General features: G+C 43.8%; 1 protein-coding gene across 1 annotated transcript in view; it reads left to right on the plus strand.

The window, feature by feature from the left end:
• Positions 1-18,324, plus strand: part of UBE2D4 (ubiquitin conjugating enzyme E2 D4) — a 314,847-nt gene that overhangs the window by 72,084 nt on the left and 224,439 nt on the right. The window contains exon 2 of the mRNA XM_069214240.1: positions 7,729-7,792. Within this exon, the coding sequence (XP_069070341.1) occupies positions 7,729-7,792 (64 nt within the window). The remainder of the gene's footprint in view (positions 1-7,728; positions 7,793-18,324) is intronic.

Consider the following 18,324-nt stretch of genomic DNA (forward strand, 5'->3'; position numbering starts at 1 on the left):
CCGGGATGCCATGGACCTCACCTTCCTGCGCAGGTCGTTCCATCTCTTGTGGATGTCGTCCCTCGTGCGTGGATAGTGTCCCACTGGATTCACCTTGTTCTCTATTGTCTGCCATAGCTCCATCTTCCTGGTGATGGGTGTGTGCTGGACCTGTGCCCCAAATATTTGTGGCTCGACCTTCAGTATCTCATCCACCATGGTCCTTGACTCCCTTTCTGTGAAGCGTGGGTGTTTGGGGGGTGTCATGGTGTGTGTTGTGAGTGGTGTGTTGTGTGAATCTAGGTGAGGGTGCTCTTGTGTGGTTGGGTGTATGTATCGTGTATTGTGGCGTTCAGTGTCTGCTTCTCTGTATCAGTTGTCCGAATGTCGTTGCAAAGGATTGTGGGGTGTGTCTGTGAATGTTTTTATAGTGTTGTGGATGTGTGTCAAGTGTGTGGGTTTTAGATTTGCTAATGTGTGCAGTTCTTACTGTTGGGTACCGTTGCTGTCCGTGGCGGTCTGTACCACCAATGGTCTTTCGGCTTCCACTGGCCGCTGTGGTGATTTCTGCATCATTATTTGGAAGGCAGGGAGTTTGTGTGCTCGGCGGTGGCGGGATGGGAGGTCCTACATTTCTGCTGACAAGGTCCTGACGGTGACTGGTGGCTGGGATTTTTTGGGCGGATTCTGATTTTTGCATCTTTATATGGTGGGTTTCTGTTCACCGCCAATGGTGGTCTTCTATTGACCATTCACTGTTTACCGCTGTGTTCATAATGACCGCCTTAGTTTTGAGCACTTTATCATTTCCATTTGATTGTGTATTATCCAGATCTCCTGTGTGATTGAATCTGTTGATTGAGTGTTGAGTTCTGAGCTCTTGCCTCCACACATCCATCCCAAGATGCCTGTGATTGCTTGCTCTCGCTGAGATTCAAGTGTGGTAAGGAATGTGCTTGACCAGTTCACAGAGCCATAGAAAGGCAGACTCTTGGACGCAAGCAACAAAGGACTTCAGCCACAACAGTTGAATGCTGTAGCCCCGGTATGCGCTGTTGCCCCCTTGAATGGGGTTCTTGTATTTAATTTGGCGTTTGAAATACGTACTGTCTTAAGGTTATGGGTAACCAGCAGTTTGGCCACTGCAGCCCTTGATCCCACTGATACCATTTCAGTCTTGTTGAAGTTGAAAGCTTATCGACTCTACTTCATGCATTTTTTTAATGTCTGCAACCAGCCATTTTAAACATTTGGTATTGCACACATACCCGCACATCAAGGGTAGTACTATGGGCAGAAAAAGTGTGACCCTCCTCCTGGAAATAGAGTTATTGTGTAAAGGTTTCAGGTAAACATTTAAACATATGGGAAGAATAATGTGCTCTTTGGGAATTCTACAGGAGACCTGAACAGCTGGTGAACCCTCTCTGTCTCATGATATAAGAAAATCTATTCGACAGGAAAGCCTCAAAATATTTAGGCGAAAATGGGGTTATCCCCACTGCCTTCTGGAAATGATTTAAAAGGGATGTGTTGTCAATGGTATTAAGTGACCGAACGGTCCAGCAGCACAAATATCACAGCTAAACCCTCACCTACCATCCTGTGTAACCTTCCCCTCACATCTTGCAAAACTGCCTCTCTTCTTACCAGGTCTGAAACCAGATTGGAGCTTACCAGGAAGCTGTTTTTTAAAATTATTTTATAACAATGTAACGTTTCAGGGCGAGATGGTAGCCCTTTAACTTCATTGTATTTTGATGTGATTCAAATCTTCTCTGTTAGTGTTTTGTAAGGCTCTTCTGCTTTTCCATAAGTATCTGTGATGTTTGTGCAGTGATATTATAATGCCAGGGCAACTTTATTCGGCAATAGTGAGCCCTGTAAATGCTTTAAATAAAACTAACCAAAAGATGTGAAGGGATTTGCCAGCTTTCAATTTTTCCTAGGTTTGTTACAAGAAAGTGAGGTGTAGTAATTGGCCATAAGATGTTTAGGCCCCTAAAATCTAAATATGAACTTATTAATAGAATGTTAAACCAGGAGTTTTGTAGGCAGTGTGAAATGTCTCACCACGAGTAAACTGTCAATTATACAGTGATAATAGGCACTAAATCTTGGGTGGGATCCTTTGCCAAGAAGGAAGGGCAGTGATCGGCCTGATACTGGGTGGTGTCTATGGTTCTAATAATGGACTCTATATCAGCTGAAGTTACTTGTACCCTGAAGTGACTTGTACTAGAGAAAAAAAAAGTTGGATGGAGAAGGATTCAGATGTCGGAGACTAGGAAAGAATTTTAATTTCCTCGCCAGAAGGGACAGTATTTTTCTAATTCTGCTGTTTTTGGGTTTCACTTGCACAGCACTTGTGAAATCTATTGTTAATATATATCTTAAAAGGGGCATAGATCCCACCCACCTACTTTTTATTGGTTCCTGTGCTTGCTACTCAGTTTTCCTTCTTTTCTGTTGACTGTAACATGCTATTTCCTGTTCTTCCTTGTGTCTTTGCTCTCAGTGTCCTGAGGTCCAAATACTATTTTCATCCGCTTTTGAAGTGGGACTGTTTTTTTTTTATGTTTTGTCTGCCCAGGGCTTTCTCCCATAGCAGGCAGCTCTCAGTGCACCCCCTCTCATACAGAACTGCATGTGCCTCATCAGTTTCATGCCGGCTCTCCTTCTTAATCTTAAAACAGGTGAACCAGTTCATTGTGTGGAATATTGTATGTCTTATATTCTTTACTCTTTTTTTTCAAGTTCTCTTCTTGAGGCAGGGTGAGAGCATGTCGCAGTTCTTTGTAAGTTTTGTTCATGAGGTTGCTCAAGTATGGCACGCTTATCAAATGTGCTTGGCCGCTACATGTTTTTTTTTCTTTGTCTTCTGCCATTTACCTAATCTCCCTGTATTATATCACCATTTGTTATTGCACAATATATATAGGCTTTCTCAGTCAGCAAGTCAACACTTTTATGGAGCTTCAGTAATTTATATCGCACAACTGCTCACCAAGCTAAATCTTACAACAACAAAAAATAATATTAATCACATAGGTGTAACCTAATGCATTTACCAATGCTTGTTTCCCATTGTTCCTGATAGTATTGCTTACAGGGTTCATTAGACTCTGAAGAAAAGGGAACTCCAGAAAGTTCTCTGAGATGCTGCAGAGCTGTCCGATACAGGCCCTGGACGCTTTATCTCTAGTGTTTGTAGAGTTTGACCCTTCTTTAGTAATTGTAAAGTGCCCTCTGACTGCATTTACTTTTTGTTTATCCACTTTATATTTGGACTTTCACCATTTTTAATGATTAAAGTCCTCAGTGTGCCAGAACTGTGACGCCTGGATATTTTTATGAACTAGGGTGTTTTTAACTGGGCAAGGACGTTGCACATATCTCCAAACACATTTGCACCTTTTCCTCAGTATTATAATGAAGTGGACTTTGAAACGCACCATTACCACTGATGGAATAGCTGAAAAAGTGAATTTACCTCTGTTCCGTTTCCTGTTATTCTTTTTTTTTTTTTAAGGGCGTCTAGCTGACAAAATCTATCACCTTTGAAAGGCACTAAACAGCAGACCAAGACATGAGCCAACTGTGGCTGGAAAGTAATTTGAATATTGATTAAAGACGATTAGAAATCAGTAAACAAGCAAGGATGAGGCATTTCAGTCTCACCAGGTGCATTATAACCTACATCGTATTAAAACGTCAAACCCTCCTTAGAAGCACCCTAGTGGACACTTGTGGAATGCAAAATTAAATTCAAAACCATCTGCAGAATGAATGTGCTCTGTGCTTAAACAATACATCTGTGCTTGGCTAGCATCTGATAGCAGAATTTTAAAATGCAAAACTAAGGGATTCTGTATGGGAAGTGTAGTGCCAGGAGTACAGGGATTGGTCAGGGTTCTGGCCCCCTCATACTGGTCAGAGTCAAGCGTCTTCAGACCCATGAATGCAGTCTTCTTCTTCGGATTATCCATCAGAAATCCTATTAGATCATGCAATGTCATAACAGTTTACTTCAAAAGTATTAGTTCGGAATGCTGAAAAAGTTACTGATTTAACAATTGCTGAAAAAGCACTACAATTAAACTAGATATGATCGCTTTCGTTTTTATATTGAGTCCCAAGAACACTCAGAGTTGTAATCCACAGAATGCTTATATGCAGAATAGCAGTACCACACGTGGACCAGCACACAATCAGGGAAACTTTATACTACACGCACAAGTCCTTATAAACATAACAGAAGAGATACATTACTTCAGGCTGATCAATCGCATGAAGAGCAGTTTAATCATCATTTAAACCTTCTGCCTTAAAATTGAATGCAACCAATAATTCCTGGGATGACCCACACCGAGTACAGAAGAATATACAGTGCAAGACTGATTTAGAGTAGTTTCTCAAAGTTCAATTTTGCTGCATTGATAGCTGGTTGCAAAGTGTTCCTCTTCAATTTCACAAACGAGCACACTGGCAGAGTTACAAAATCCTTATAAAATTCACAACCCTTAAAACTAATTGCTGACACATACGCCAAGCACATCAAATCGGATGTTTAATATCAGGCCCCATTTGGTAGCCTTCTAGTCCTCTTTGCTAAGTGTAGGTTAGTTTTTATGGCAGCAAATATTGGGGGGAATGAAGCAATACTAAACTCTCTTTGTTAGTACATTGACCAGGCTGCTATAAATGAAGTTTCCATTGATAATGTTTCTTAAAGATTTTGATTTAGGGATTTTCTAAAGAGAGAGTGAAATATAGCTTTTGCTGGAGTATCAGCCTCACATATAAGGTCATAGCATTGTAGAATCTTATACAACTTGTGACCTCTGTGCTGGTTTGGTCCTTAGCTTAGCAACACTACTTTCCTAGAGCCTTCTCCCTGCTTTTTAGGTCCACCTCTTTAGACAATTCGGTGAATTTAGAAACATTAAAATCAACCAATAGAAATAAGTTATGTCATAGATATCTTTGATCAGGCAAAACTTCAGCAGTACCTTAGAATCTTCAGTAGCCTCCAGCTTTAACCAAGCACAATTTCAATCTCTTGCCTCTTAAAGTGGTTAAAAGGAGATTTTGTAAATTCCTATTTCCAATTTATATTGCCTTCATAGAGCATTTCACCAAAGGGTTGCCTTTTACTACTGGTGTTAGCCGGGCTACCAGTGCCAAAGTTTTGTTCTGTCAGTGCTATTCAAAGCTCTATTAAAGCAGCATATGTTGTTTCTCTTGCTAAAGGGATTTGAAAGGTGCACAGGGCTGAGCAAGACCTTTGTTAAATATGTGCCATCTACATGATACATTTGCAGTAGGCAAGTGTCTGCCCATGATATTTATCAAAGTGGAAACTGTTGAGTCTACTTTTGTTTGGCCCTTTAGACATTAATGCAGAGGGCATAATCACAGTGGTCAGCACTTTCTGTACTAACACTCGGAATCTATTGTCCCTATGATAGAAAAAGGCTTTAACAGTATTTGCCTCAGCATGGCAGCATACAACATGTGATTTCACTTAAACGTTTCATCTTTGATCAAGTGTAAGGAGTCCTTCCACTAAACTGTCATCTTTCAGGGTTGCCTTTATTGTGTGGACAGGCTCTTTAAAATGCATCCCTACAATGTTTTCCCTGACAATAAGGCCTCTAGATATAATCATCTAGCCTAGTTTATCTTAAAGCCAATGAATAACCTTATTTTTAAGAGAACATAGTATTTTTTAGAGCTATCGCCTAAGCATACAAGTCAAACTAGCTACACACTTTTCTTAAAACCTTTGTAAATTACAGAGCCACAGCTGAATCTAATATTTGCTTCTTGTGCATCCTTAGAATATTCACCCAAGGTGTTGAGCACTTAGAATCGGACTGTTCTTTGCCATGGTTTGCTTAGTCTCTAAATTGTTCATGCCATTTACCTTGGTATTCACAGAGGAATAATGCCTCAGCGTATGTGTGTTTTACCAGTGCTTAAACCACCGGGTTTGTGCATGCCTGTGATCATTTTGGGTTGAGTACTTCTAGGATCAGTTAACAGGTGTGAATGATGGGAACACTGCCAGTTAAGAAATGGTATTGGTAGGTGGACAAGTTGTATAGCATTTGTGCTTGCATTTTAATGTTTGGTGTGGCCAAGGAGGGGACAATCAAAGTTTGTGAGTGTAGGTGTGATGTGGTCCAAATACTTTCTCCAGTGCTCAGGTGCAGACCAGACAGCTTTGAGATAAGTAAAAATGGCGTTAGAAGGCCAGTGAACACATTCTTACCAATGTTACAGAGGGGTAGGTTGTGATTGTCATGTGAAAATGTGTCTCAGGAGAACCGGTTTCATTTAATGTAGAAGGCTAATCTGATACCAGGCAATCTGCTTTTAAGTTACCACAGTCTTTGAATGGGAGACAGGAGCCTTGAGGAACCCACACATTTGTCTATGAAGCTTAGGTCTGAGATAAAACTTAGTTTTATCACCTTCATCCACTTGATAGACTATGGTAGTATGGATGTTTTTTTTGTTGGATTAAGCATCCGCTAGATAGCGGACATCCATGATTGACTCAAGTTAATAGTTGTTTCTGATATAGGTCAGTGACAGAGATATAAAGCTGCTTGCTGTCTGCATAATTGTAGACCAAGATGCCTTGTATGACCATTAGCAATGCTAGGAATTCTGTGTACTGGTTGAGTACTACTGTTTGACGGGAAAGAGGCAAGCTACATAAGGACTGTGGTGGAGAGACCCATGCGTATAGAGGGAATGTTAAGTACTACCTTATGACAAAGTGTCAAAGTACTCTGCTGGTCAAAGAGAATCAGGTTGCCATGGATCACCCTTGTCTGCTATTTGAAAAGTGTCATGATTGACTTTTGTAAGGTTGTAATCTCAGTGCAGACATGAAATCAGATATTTTGCTCTTCTGAAAATGTATGAAGTCTCACCCGAGGCAAATGAACTCTTGAAAAGGCTAGAGTGCAGTTTGTATTGTAAAATTTGTAGATTAGTTCAGAATAAATTGTTAGACCAGAGGCCTACAAAAGGATAGATAAAAAGAAGCAATCTCTGCACCAGAAACTCTATAAACAAACATGCAAAGACTTAAAACTGCATAGTGCGAAAATACTGGGTAATATTGTGTAATGTGACAGATACTGAAATACCTCAGTGATATACACAGAATGTGGGTTGGGGGGGGGGGGGGAGAGAGGTGCCATCTGCTGTAGGCAGTTAAATCACTCAAGGACTGAAGTACTGGGATTGAGGCGAGTTTATTTCAACCAAGAAGTGTTTCAAGAACAAGTGAGCACAAGCCTTAAATAAGTATATTATTAAATGAACAATGGCAGTCTGCCAAATGCATGGAGCTGTCTTCCAGCATTTTTAGTGAAGGCTAAAGCAGTAAGTGTTCTTCCAGTCCCAGCAACTATACAGTGAGGTAATCCTGGTGAGAGGGTGGAGGTTCAATTGGAGACTGAGAATGATGGGTTTTGTTTCAGTAAGCAGGTAAGCGAGTAGACATTGTGCCTGGTGTTTTTGTGATCAGTGTTTAAACTTTGAATGTATTCAGTCTGTGTATCTGTGCACAGGTTGTATTGAATGATCTGGTAAAAGCCATTTGCCTGCTGTGATTGAAGGGTTTGAGGTTTCTTGAGGGAGTACCAACACACATATTAGGACATGTTGTGACTGCCCTTGACAAAATTTTAGGTTTTATATATTTTGTTTGTTTATCTTCCTGTCCAGGAACTGACAGACCTGCAGAGGGACCCTCCTGCACAGTGCTCCGCTGGGCCAGTGGGCGATGACTGTAAGTAACTTTAAGCTAGCAGCTACCTTCTGTTTCCACTTTAACAATGTGTTAAGTGCATACTTTAGTCACTCACTTTTCAGATCTCTCAGTCCCTCTTCCCTTTGACTACTCTTGCTTCTTTATTGAAAACCTGAGATACACAGTTCTCTCATAGTTGTTTTGCAACTATTGTTTTACCTCTGTATAAATGCTTCCTTCTTATATATGTTTACTCTTTTGAGCAGCATACTACCTGCTCGTCCATTCTTTGCCCAAAAACTCAATTGTTGAGTTCTGATTCAGTCCTACATGGCTCTTTTCATGCTTTGTCCCTTAACTTGGTCAGGCTGCAGAATTAATATTTGAGTTATAGAAAAATTGAAAACCCAGGTTCCCTGGTGACTTGACCCTTGTTTTCTAATTCAGGGTTGTGGTGGGTGGCACGGTCCTTCTTGAAGTGAAACATCATGTGAAGCACTTCTGGGCAGCGTCCCTGTTCCCATTAGACTGTTAGATTGTATGCTTTCACATCCACAGAGAATTAGTTTACCACTGTCTCGTCTGATTTTTAGAGGCTGCATGATCACTGAATTGTTACTCCTGCATCGCATCGTGTTTTTATTGAAGTGAAGGCTACATAGACTTCTGCGGTGTTGTCCACACCATCTGTCACAACACCTTAATGCCACATTATTAGGATCGCATTATTAGGATCGTTCAGTTTCGTGTCACTCAAATGTAATTTGCAAGTACAAGATCTTGTGTGCGCCTGTTTCAATATACCTTAATATACTTTTATTCAAAAGTGTTTTTATTAGTTTCAGCAAAATTAAGCGAGGAGGCTGCAGCCAATAAGGGCATCTCAAAATCTTCCACCACATAGTAAAAAAGACAAATTTTCAAATTTCCATTAAACTTTTAAACTAAAGTTATTAGCTCAATCAGCTCTCCGGTAGCAGAGGCAGTTCCCTCTAATTAGGTATGGGGCGCATCTAGAGCCTCTGTGTATAGCTGGTACACTTCATAGCGGTGCATCACTAGCAGTTTCCACCCATCCGCTAGAAAGGCCTTTTCCACATTATAGCAGTAAACTAGTGTACCTTCAATATCTAGGTGAGACTTTTCCTCTTTACATAGTTGTCTGGGTCAAAAGACAGTAGCCCTGCTTTATATTGTGTTCCACAGTACACAGGCTTGAACCTAGTAAATAAATATACCTTGCATATACAATAACAATAAAAGCACCAGGTGGAAGGACTTTTCACTTCTTGATTGCTATTTTCGTTAGTGATCCACAAGCACCTTTAGGCATTCAGAAGGGATGAGGGAGTCTTGGGCTCTGGCCCTTCTAGAGGATATCCGGCCAAGGCGAAGATTCTGAAGGACCTGCAACAAAACAACTAACACCCAGTCTGTAAGGTCTTGTCAGTGCGAAATCTATTCTAGGACTGAGACTAAAGAAAAAGAATTGCATTCTAGATAAACGCAGTAGTAGCAGGAGAGTTCAGACAGGACGATCGGCTCTTCGTCGGTTACGTGGGGAAGAGGAAAGACAAAGCTGTCCACAAGAGAACGCTTTCCAGGTGGGTCATTCTTTGCATCAAGTTGTGTTATTCTCTAGCAAAGAAGGAACCTCCTGTGGGGTTAAGAGCCCATTCCGCCAGGGCTAAGGCAGCCTCTTCGGCTTTAGCTAGAGGTGTTCCTGTGGTTGACATCTGCAGGGCCGCAACTTGGGCATTCCTACACACATTTGCCAGACATAATTGTTCGGATTCTGAAGTCCGGAGGGATGGCCATTTTGCACCATCAGTGCTGCACGATTTCTTGGTTTGAAGAATCAGGCACCCACCACCGAGTGCAGTACTGCTTTGGGACTCTATTCTTTAGGTGAGGAATCCACATGTAGTTGTATCCATCAGAAGAACAAGTTACTTATCCTCGGTAACGCCTTTTCTGGTGGATACACTAGTTACCTGTGGATTCCTCACCTAAAGAATTTTCTTCTAGCTCTGCACGTCGACGATGACGTCACAATTGCCTGATAATTCTCCCGTCTGCATCGTTGCTTGGGGAGCTGAGATAGCACCAATGCAGGGCAAGTGAAATAAGGCGATCAGCTCATTTTACTTTCATTTTCAGTGATACCATGTAAGCCAACATGCACGCTGATAGTCCGTTGCCTCAAAACAAAAAAAAAAACTGCCTCAAGAGATGGGGAAGCTGTTCCCCAGCTCCCGAGGCTGTCTTTTGCAGCAGGAAATCCTTCTGGTGCCCGCACCAGAGGGATTTCCAGTGCTATGTGTGTGACGAGCCAGGAGCTGTCCAATGCACATGAACACCGCAGCATCGGACGGCTCCCAGCCATCATTTGCACACAACCAGATCATATTTCCTGTAGACGTTCCCCAGGTATACCTGCGTACTGATGAGAACCTTGGATTCAATGTAGGGTTGAAAAACCTTTGACAATTGAATCAAACAAACAAACATGTTGCTATCCTGTTACTTATACATGTACAATCAAATAGAACCTGTTATATTGGATTAGGACCTGTTCAGTTGTTTTTACCAGCACACTACTGTATAATCCGACACTGTTGGTTCATTGAACTTTGATTATGGGTTTTCTGCACTGGGGTTACTTTACATCTGTTTCCTTGTGATATCTATTGAGTGATGCAGTTTTTGATGTTAATAAACCTTATCTTATACCTGAAACCTTTATATTGTTTTTGTGCATTCTTTGCTTACAGTAATCTTGCTGCCTCATATACATATTTTATTTTTTACTGAGATCTGTGTGAACCAGTGTTCTTAAAACAACTGAACACCCAGATTCACAGAGACATTTTGGTTGCTCTTGTTTCTTATGGTTGAGTTTTTTTTCTGGGTCACTTATCACTCAGAAGCAGCCTTGTACAGATCGTTTTTAGCGTAGGCCACTCCTCTCAGCCATTTCTTCTCATAGGAACTTCTTGTGTTGTTTTAACTCCAGGAAATAAATGTCTTTACTATTTGTTGCATACCTTTTTGTCTTGGAGAAATGAAATCGGTTTAGGCTCCACATGCTTTTGGGACACTGTTGTACCCCAGTAGACCTACTGTTGAGGAATGATTAGTTTGTATGCAAACGTCTAGCAGAAGCTAAAGAACTTTGTAGAAGAGCCTTCAAAACTCTGCATTTGTATCGCAGGGGTGTGTCTGCATATATCAAGCTCTCTAACATTCCATCCTCACAAGAAATGGTTCAGGAAACAGAGGAATGAGCATCCTTCTTGTCTATTAACATTGATATAGCTTGGTGAGGCTTTTCGTCATTGAGTGTTTGACTTTGCCATTCAGTGTCAGAATGTTTGAAGTTGACATTGAGGCATATCTGATAGAGACTTCTAGTTGCAGATTCCTTACCTTAGAATTTCCCCCAGGAGTAAGTCTGGATCTGGAGATTTTTCTTTGAGCAGTACCCCTGTGCACTGTTAGGTGGTGTCGGTTGATTCTGCATCCATTACTGGTGTTGTGATTGCCCGATATGCAGCACAATGACGTCTGTTCTTTTCTTTCTGTACCAGCCTACATGCAGATCCAAAGAAGAGCTACCCCACAGTCACTTTTTACACTGGCCTTTTCGACTTTTGTAGAAGTTTTTTGACTTTCTGGTGCTTAGATGTCGTCACGGAAAACCAGGTTCAAGCCCTGCGAGTCCTTTCATTGGATGATGTCTGTGATGGATCCGCATCTCATAGGTCTCTGGTGTTTGGAGTGCGACCACCACTTGCGCTCCGAGTGCCAGACCTTGAACCCAAAGTCTTTGGGGAAGTGCTGTCTAAAGCTTCTTGAGGCCCGGTGCCCGACTCCGCATCGCTTGCGGTATTGGTTGAGAGGAAGGTCCTGAGACCTCTTGCCACGCCTACTCTCTTTGTCGTCCCATTCAAAATCTTCGGGGCGCTAGGGTAAGCATGAGAAGAAATGTAAGAACTGTAAATGTTCTTCAGCTTCACCCCGTTGGTCAGATGACACAACTCTGGTAAAGGAACGTCGCTGCTCTAGGCCTCTGTTCTCAGTCTACTTCTGGGTTGGCTCCTCCTCGAGTTTCTGGGAGCCAGAGCCATCACTGCCCAACTCCTCGAGTTCTATGAAGCCATGTGCCCCATTTTTGGGCAGTCTGACCCTGCTGGTGCGCCTTTGGGTCCTGTGGGGTCAGATGGGGCCCCCTTGGTTCCACGCCAGTGGCTTCAACCTCCGCTCCAGTGGGCACCCAGTGATCCGTTTCTGGATCCACATCGGCGTTGGTTGTGCCACTGCGACCCTCCCCGATGACGTTGCAGACATCACTGCTCCTGATGCTGGCCGGGCCCATGGTCGGCGTAGATCCTATACTTATCGCCGACTCTGACTTGGAGCCGGACCAATGTCGCTTGATGCCAATTCCAACTTCAGTGGGGACATTGCTTCCTCAGTCGGATCATGACCCTTATTTGTATGACTACGGGTATGTTGAAAGTATGGAGGGGCCGCTGAACCCTTTAGAATACCAGCTGGATGACCCCATGGGCTGGGCTCAGGACCTGGGTAAAGCCAGTGGTCTAGACACTTCCCCTGACGCTGGCATGCTTTCTCCCCCTACTGTGGGTACGGATGAGAGTGCGTCATTTTCAGTGGCGGTGAGGAGAGTGGCTGAGGTCCTGAGCCTGGAGCTGCCTTCTGTGGCTGTCAGGACCAAGCTCCTGACTGAGGTGCTTAGGCCTGGGGCTTCCTCTTCAGAACCCCTCTTGCATTTAATGAGGCCCTCACTGATGTCCTGCTGGGGACTTGGTCCAAACCCAGCACAGAGGCTCCTGTTAACAGGACAATCGTCTGCGCCTAATTACCCGGTGTTCCTGACCCAGCATCCTACTCCTAAGAGCTTGTATATGTAGGCCTCTATCTTCCCTGGCACATGTCCTTCCACACCCCCGGATAGGGAGTCAAAAAGACTGTATCAGATTGGAAAGAAATTGTTCTCTTCCTCCAGTCTGGCATAGCGGTCCGTGAACGCTGCATGCCTTTTGGGCCGTTAAACCCATACTTTACAGGACATAGCTGCGCAGGTACTGCCACAGGTCTCGGACGAGGCCCGGGCCACTCTGAAGCTGTTGCTGATTGGAGAGATGCAGTGAAGTTCACATATGATGTGGACTGGATTCCACCAACTCACTGGGTAGATTGGTTGCATCAATGGTGACCTTGAGGTGCCAAGCTTGGTTGAGGATGCCTGGGTTTTTGGGGATTTCCAAGTTGTGCTTATGGACATGCCCTTCGATGGCATTCATCTCTTCGGAGGCAAAGCAGACTCTGCACTAGAGTTATTTTAAAGAGTCCCGGGCTACAGCTCGGTCCTTGGGCCTCGCAGCTGCCCCTCGCCTCCCTCAGTCTGCTTTTTGCCCCTTTTGTGGCTACGAAAAGAGCGCCCATCCACGTACCTTTGCCTTCAGCCACTTTTCTGCGCATGCTGTCAAGTTTCTGCATGGCTAGGTATGTGGGATCCAATGTCCTCGTGGATCAGGGGACCAGCAGCTAGCCCAGTCCACCCCCCCTTCCCCTGCACCCTCCTGGTCTGATGCTTCCCCATCAAGGGTCAGTCAGAGGCAGGATTTGCCATCACCTGCCCTGCTGGGAATCCATTACTTAAGACAGGTGGGGTTTGAAAATAGGCCGAAGGGACTACTCCCCTCCCCTCCCCCCTCCCTTCAAGACTACCCCTCCAGCCATGCCACCATCCTACGATCAGATAACGGAGGATCACCTGGCACTTCTCCGAGAGGAGGTTATGTCTCTCTTGGCCAAGGGAGCCGTAGAGAGTTTTCCTGTGCCAGAAGTAGGTCACTGTTGTTATTCCCACTATATTTTCTGGCTTCAAAGAAGGACAAGGGCTTACGTCCTATCCTAGACATCCGGTCCCTCAATCTCTTCATCAGAAAGGAGAAGTTCAAAATGCACACTCTGGCTCAGGTCCTATCTGCCCTGGACCCAGGAGACTGGATGCTAGCATTGGACTTACAGGACACATATTTTCATATTCCCATCCTGCCTGCCCACAGACGTTACTTGCGGTACATGGTAGGCCACAAGCACTTTCCATTTACCGTACTCTCCTTTGGACTTAACAGCGCACCAAGTTGATGGCGGTTGCAGCTCATCTGCGCAGGTCAGAGGTTTCAGTCTTCATCTACCTTGACGACTGGCTGTTAAAGGCAGGGTTGCTCCAAGCTGTCATCTTCCCACCTCCAGACTACAACAAACCTCCTGCATTCACTGGGTTCACTATAAACGTGTCGAAAGTCACATCTGACTCCATCTCAGACACTCTTTCATCTGAGCTGTCCTGGACACAGTGCAGTTTCGAACCTGTCCTCCTGTGCGTCGGGTCCAGGAAAATCGGGCTATGATACTGATGTTTGAGCCTCTATCCTGGATTTCAGTAAGAATGACTCTGAGGCTGCTGGGCCTCATGGCCTCTGCATCCTGCTGGTGACACATGCCAGATGGCATATGCAGGCTCTGTACCGGGACCTGAAGTTCACATGGGAGCAGCATTAGGGGAAATCTCTCCGACATGGTCCAGATCTCGGAGGGACTGTTCAAGATCTACAGTGGTTGCTTTTGAACAAAGATTGGGTCAGGGGAAGATCCTTTGCCAACCATTTCTGTTAGTGGTGACAGATGCGTCACTCCTGGGATGGGGCGGCCACATAGGAGAGGAGGAGTTCAGAGGCTTCTGGTCTCTGGTGGAATCTGGGCTCCATATCAGTCTTTAGATGCTCAGGGTGATCAGGCTAGCATTGAAAGCATTCCTTCCCCCTCTCAAAGGGAAAGTGGTGCAGGTGTGCAAGGACATTTTTTTGGCTATTTGGGGCAGTTCTGGCTTAGGCCCTCATAACTTTTTGTCCACATAAGCTACCCATGCCAAATTTGCGTCCTTTTTTCCAACATCCTATGAATTCTAAAAGTACCCAGAGTTTATGGGTTCCACTGGAGGACACCAAGAAATTAGCCAAAATACAGCATGGGAAAAAAGGGCCGCCGTGTTTTTTTTATTTTATTTTTTTTACTAAAAACGGCATCAACAAAGGGTTTGCAGTGCTAAAATTACCATATTCCCAGCTTTCAGGAACAGGCAGACTTGAATCCGAAAACCACATTTATCAACACAATTTTAGCATTTTACTGGGACATAACCTATTTTTGGTGCTTTCAGCCTCCTTCCAATTAGTAACAGAAATAGGTGTGAAACCAATGCTGGATCCTGGACAGCTAAACATTTCTGAAAAGTAGACAAAAGTCTGAATTCAGCAAGGGGTAATTTGTGTAGATCCTACAAGCTTTTCCTACAATAAACAGCAGCTGCAGTAAAAAACTATTGAAATTAAGTTGAAAAAAACAGCCATTTCTCTCCACGTTTTACTCTGTAACTTTTTCCTTCCATGTCAGATTTTAAAAATCAATATACCGTTACCTCTGCTGGACTCTTCTGGTTGTGGAGATATATAGGGCTTGTAGGTTCATCAAGACAACTATGTACTCAAAACCAATAAAGTAGCTGCACCTTGCATTGGGTTTTCATTGTATACCGGGTATCCACAATTCATTTGTTGAACCATAAAGAGTGAAAAAAGGTATCAAGTTAACCTTTGTATTTCCAAAATGGGCACAAGATAAGGTGTTGAGAAGCAGTGGTTATTTGCACATCTCTGAATTCTGGGGGGCCCCATACTAGCACGTGAATTACAGGGCGTTTCTCAAATAGTCATCTTTTTTAACACACTACCTTACATGTGAAAGGAGAAAAAGTAGAAAAAAACTTGTTTTTATATTCTGTGTTCCCCCAAGTCTCCCAATAAAAATGGTACCTCATTTGCCAAACCCCAAAATTTGGCAAAAAAAAACCTTTTTTCCTCACATTTCGGTGACAGAAAGTTCTGGAATCTGAGAGGAGCCACAAATTTCCTTCCACCCAGCATTCCCTCAAGTCTCCAGATAAAAATAGTACCTCACTTTTTGTGGGTAGTCCTAGTGTGCGCAACAGGAAATGCCCCAAAACACAACATGGACACATCACATTTTCCCAAAGAAAACTGGCCTGTTTTTTTTTGCAAAGCGCCTAGCTGTGGATTTTGGCCTCTAGATCATCTGGCACCTAGGAAAACCTAGCAAACCTGGACATTTCTGAAAACTAGACACCTAGGGGAACTCAAGATGGGTTAACTTGTGGTGCTCTCACCAGGTTCTGTTACCCAGAATCTTTAGCAACCCTCAAAATTTGGCAACAAAACCCTTTTTCCTCACATTTTGGTAATGCATATTTCTTGAATCTTAGGGGAGTCACAAACTTTAATCTGCCAAGTGTTTCCCCAGGTCTCCCGATAAAAATTGTACTTCACTTGCGTTGGTAGGCTTAGTGCCCACGACAGGAAATGCCCCAAAACACTATGTGGACACATCAAAATTATCAAATAAAAAACTACCTGTTTTCGCGGAGGGGGCACCTGCATATGGCCATACCCCCACCTTCTTTTTTTTTTTTTTTAATAAATCTTCCCTGGTCTGTGATGGGCTTTCAGCCTGCCTTGGGGGTAGATCGGCCTTACAAAAATAGGCAGATCTGACCCCAAGGGGGGCAGAAATGGGCAACAGTAATGTGCCCCCGGAGGGAGCGACCCTTGCCCAAGGGGCTGCCACCCCCCCCCCCCCCCCCCAAACAAAACACACACCAGTCCCTGGTGCTTAAATTGTTGTCTGCAGGCAGATTGGCGTAATGAAAATAGTCTGATCTGCCTAAAGACAATTTGCCCCCCTGGGCAGCGACCCTTGCCTAAGGGGTCGCTCTCCACGTCTAAAAAAAAAAAAAAAAAAACTATCCCTGGTGTCTAGAGGCTAATTACTATAAGCCGATCTGCAGAAAAGGCCTTTAAAAAAAAAAAAAAAAATGCCCCTCTCCCCCCCCCCAGGGGAGCGAACCTGGCCAAAGGGGTCAATCCCCTTTATTGTTTATATTAAAAAAAAAATATATATGTTGTCTGGTGGGCATTTCTGCAGCCTGATCGCTTCCCGATCGGGCTGCAGAAATGCTCCAAAAAGACATCAAAGGAAAGGAAAAGCCTTTTCTTTCCTTTGACGCCTCTCTGCCTGCCCCCACTGCCGGTGACCCCCACCTAGTACCACTGGCTTTTGCTTTCTCAAAATAAGGCAGGCGCATCAAGACAGTATTTGCTTTATCTTTATGCTAAACAAGGGCAATGGCCATCTAATTAGCGGGTCCTCAACTCCCTTAGTGCAGTTTCCATGATTAAATAGCAGTAACTAGCATATGATATGTGCTGAGCCTATGATAAATTATGATGCTCAATTGCTATAAATCATGTGAGCCGTAAGAGGGAGGAAACCTCAAAAAGTGTATGATTAAGGAATGCCAGAATACTAGCTTTTCCAAACTAAAGCCCAGGTCCTACATTGCACCACTGGACAAATATCATGAATAGCCATTTTGCAAATGCCTCTGTAGGAGGCTGCCCCATTGTGTGGTGGACACCTACGGTGGTACACCCTCTACTGGGTCCTGGCAACCCTGTAGTGTTACAGCTCTCTAGTGATGGCTGTGGTGAGCAGCCAAGAATTATCTAGGAGGAGTGTGATGCACTTGCAGTATTACCTCAGTGGTCACGCAGTAACTTATCACACATGAAAGGAACCACACAGTGTTGCAAAGATGAAAATACTTTATTACAGGAATACCAAACTAGATTTACTATAGGTAAACCCCCTTCTGGAGGTAAGTACGCACACAATATACACAGGTTAGTATTGGGAAATAGCATAAAATAGCAAGGGCCCCATGGGGGGTGGGTGGCAAAAAGGATGGGGGAACCCAAAAAATAAAGGACAATGTACCATGAGGGTGGGGTTGCAGAGGTGGACACACGCCCATCCAGTGTTGTCTGATATGACCAATGATTGATCTCAAGCTCACACTGTCTTCTGAGAGGTAGCCCGGCAAGGTCACAGGGGCTGTGAGGGTAGGTACGAAGGGCAACGCAGGGCTACCATAGGTAGCACTCACGCGCTACACAAGATTGACAGCCCTGAAGTATGGAGGTGGGCGGGCAAACCAATCACATCAAAAGCATGGTAAATGGCAATCCAAACATTTCTGGATTACGTTAAAACTAAGCAGGCATGCTTGGTGCACTCCAGTTAGCTAGAGTGACCAGCTTTTGAGCAGGGTGGACGGCATCCACTCTGTAAAAATAGTGGGTGAACATTGTCCACCTGCATATACCCCCAGCTTGTGCCCTGCGCCTTACAGAAAACAATCTAACAGTGGAGTCGATGCCCAGGTGCAGTAGCAGCGAGAAGGAGGAGTTACTCTACCTTGTGAATTGAAAAACTTTCTTTGAAGAAAAACAACCTGCACACATGCGGACCCAACACTAGATGGTGAGAGTATGCAGAGCATGTGAATCTACAATACTACATGCCACGAACAGATGCTTACAAGGTAAGTAGCATATTCCTTA

Source organism: Pleurodeles waltl, chromosome 11, assembly GCF_031143425.1.
Source record: "Pleurodeles waltl isolate 20211129_DDA chromosome 11, aPleWal1.hap1.20221129, whole genome shotgun sequence".
In the NCBI taxonomy this organism is placed as follows: Eukaryota; Metazoa; Chordata; class Amphibia; order Caudata; family Salamandridae; genus Pleurodeles; species Pleurodeles waltl.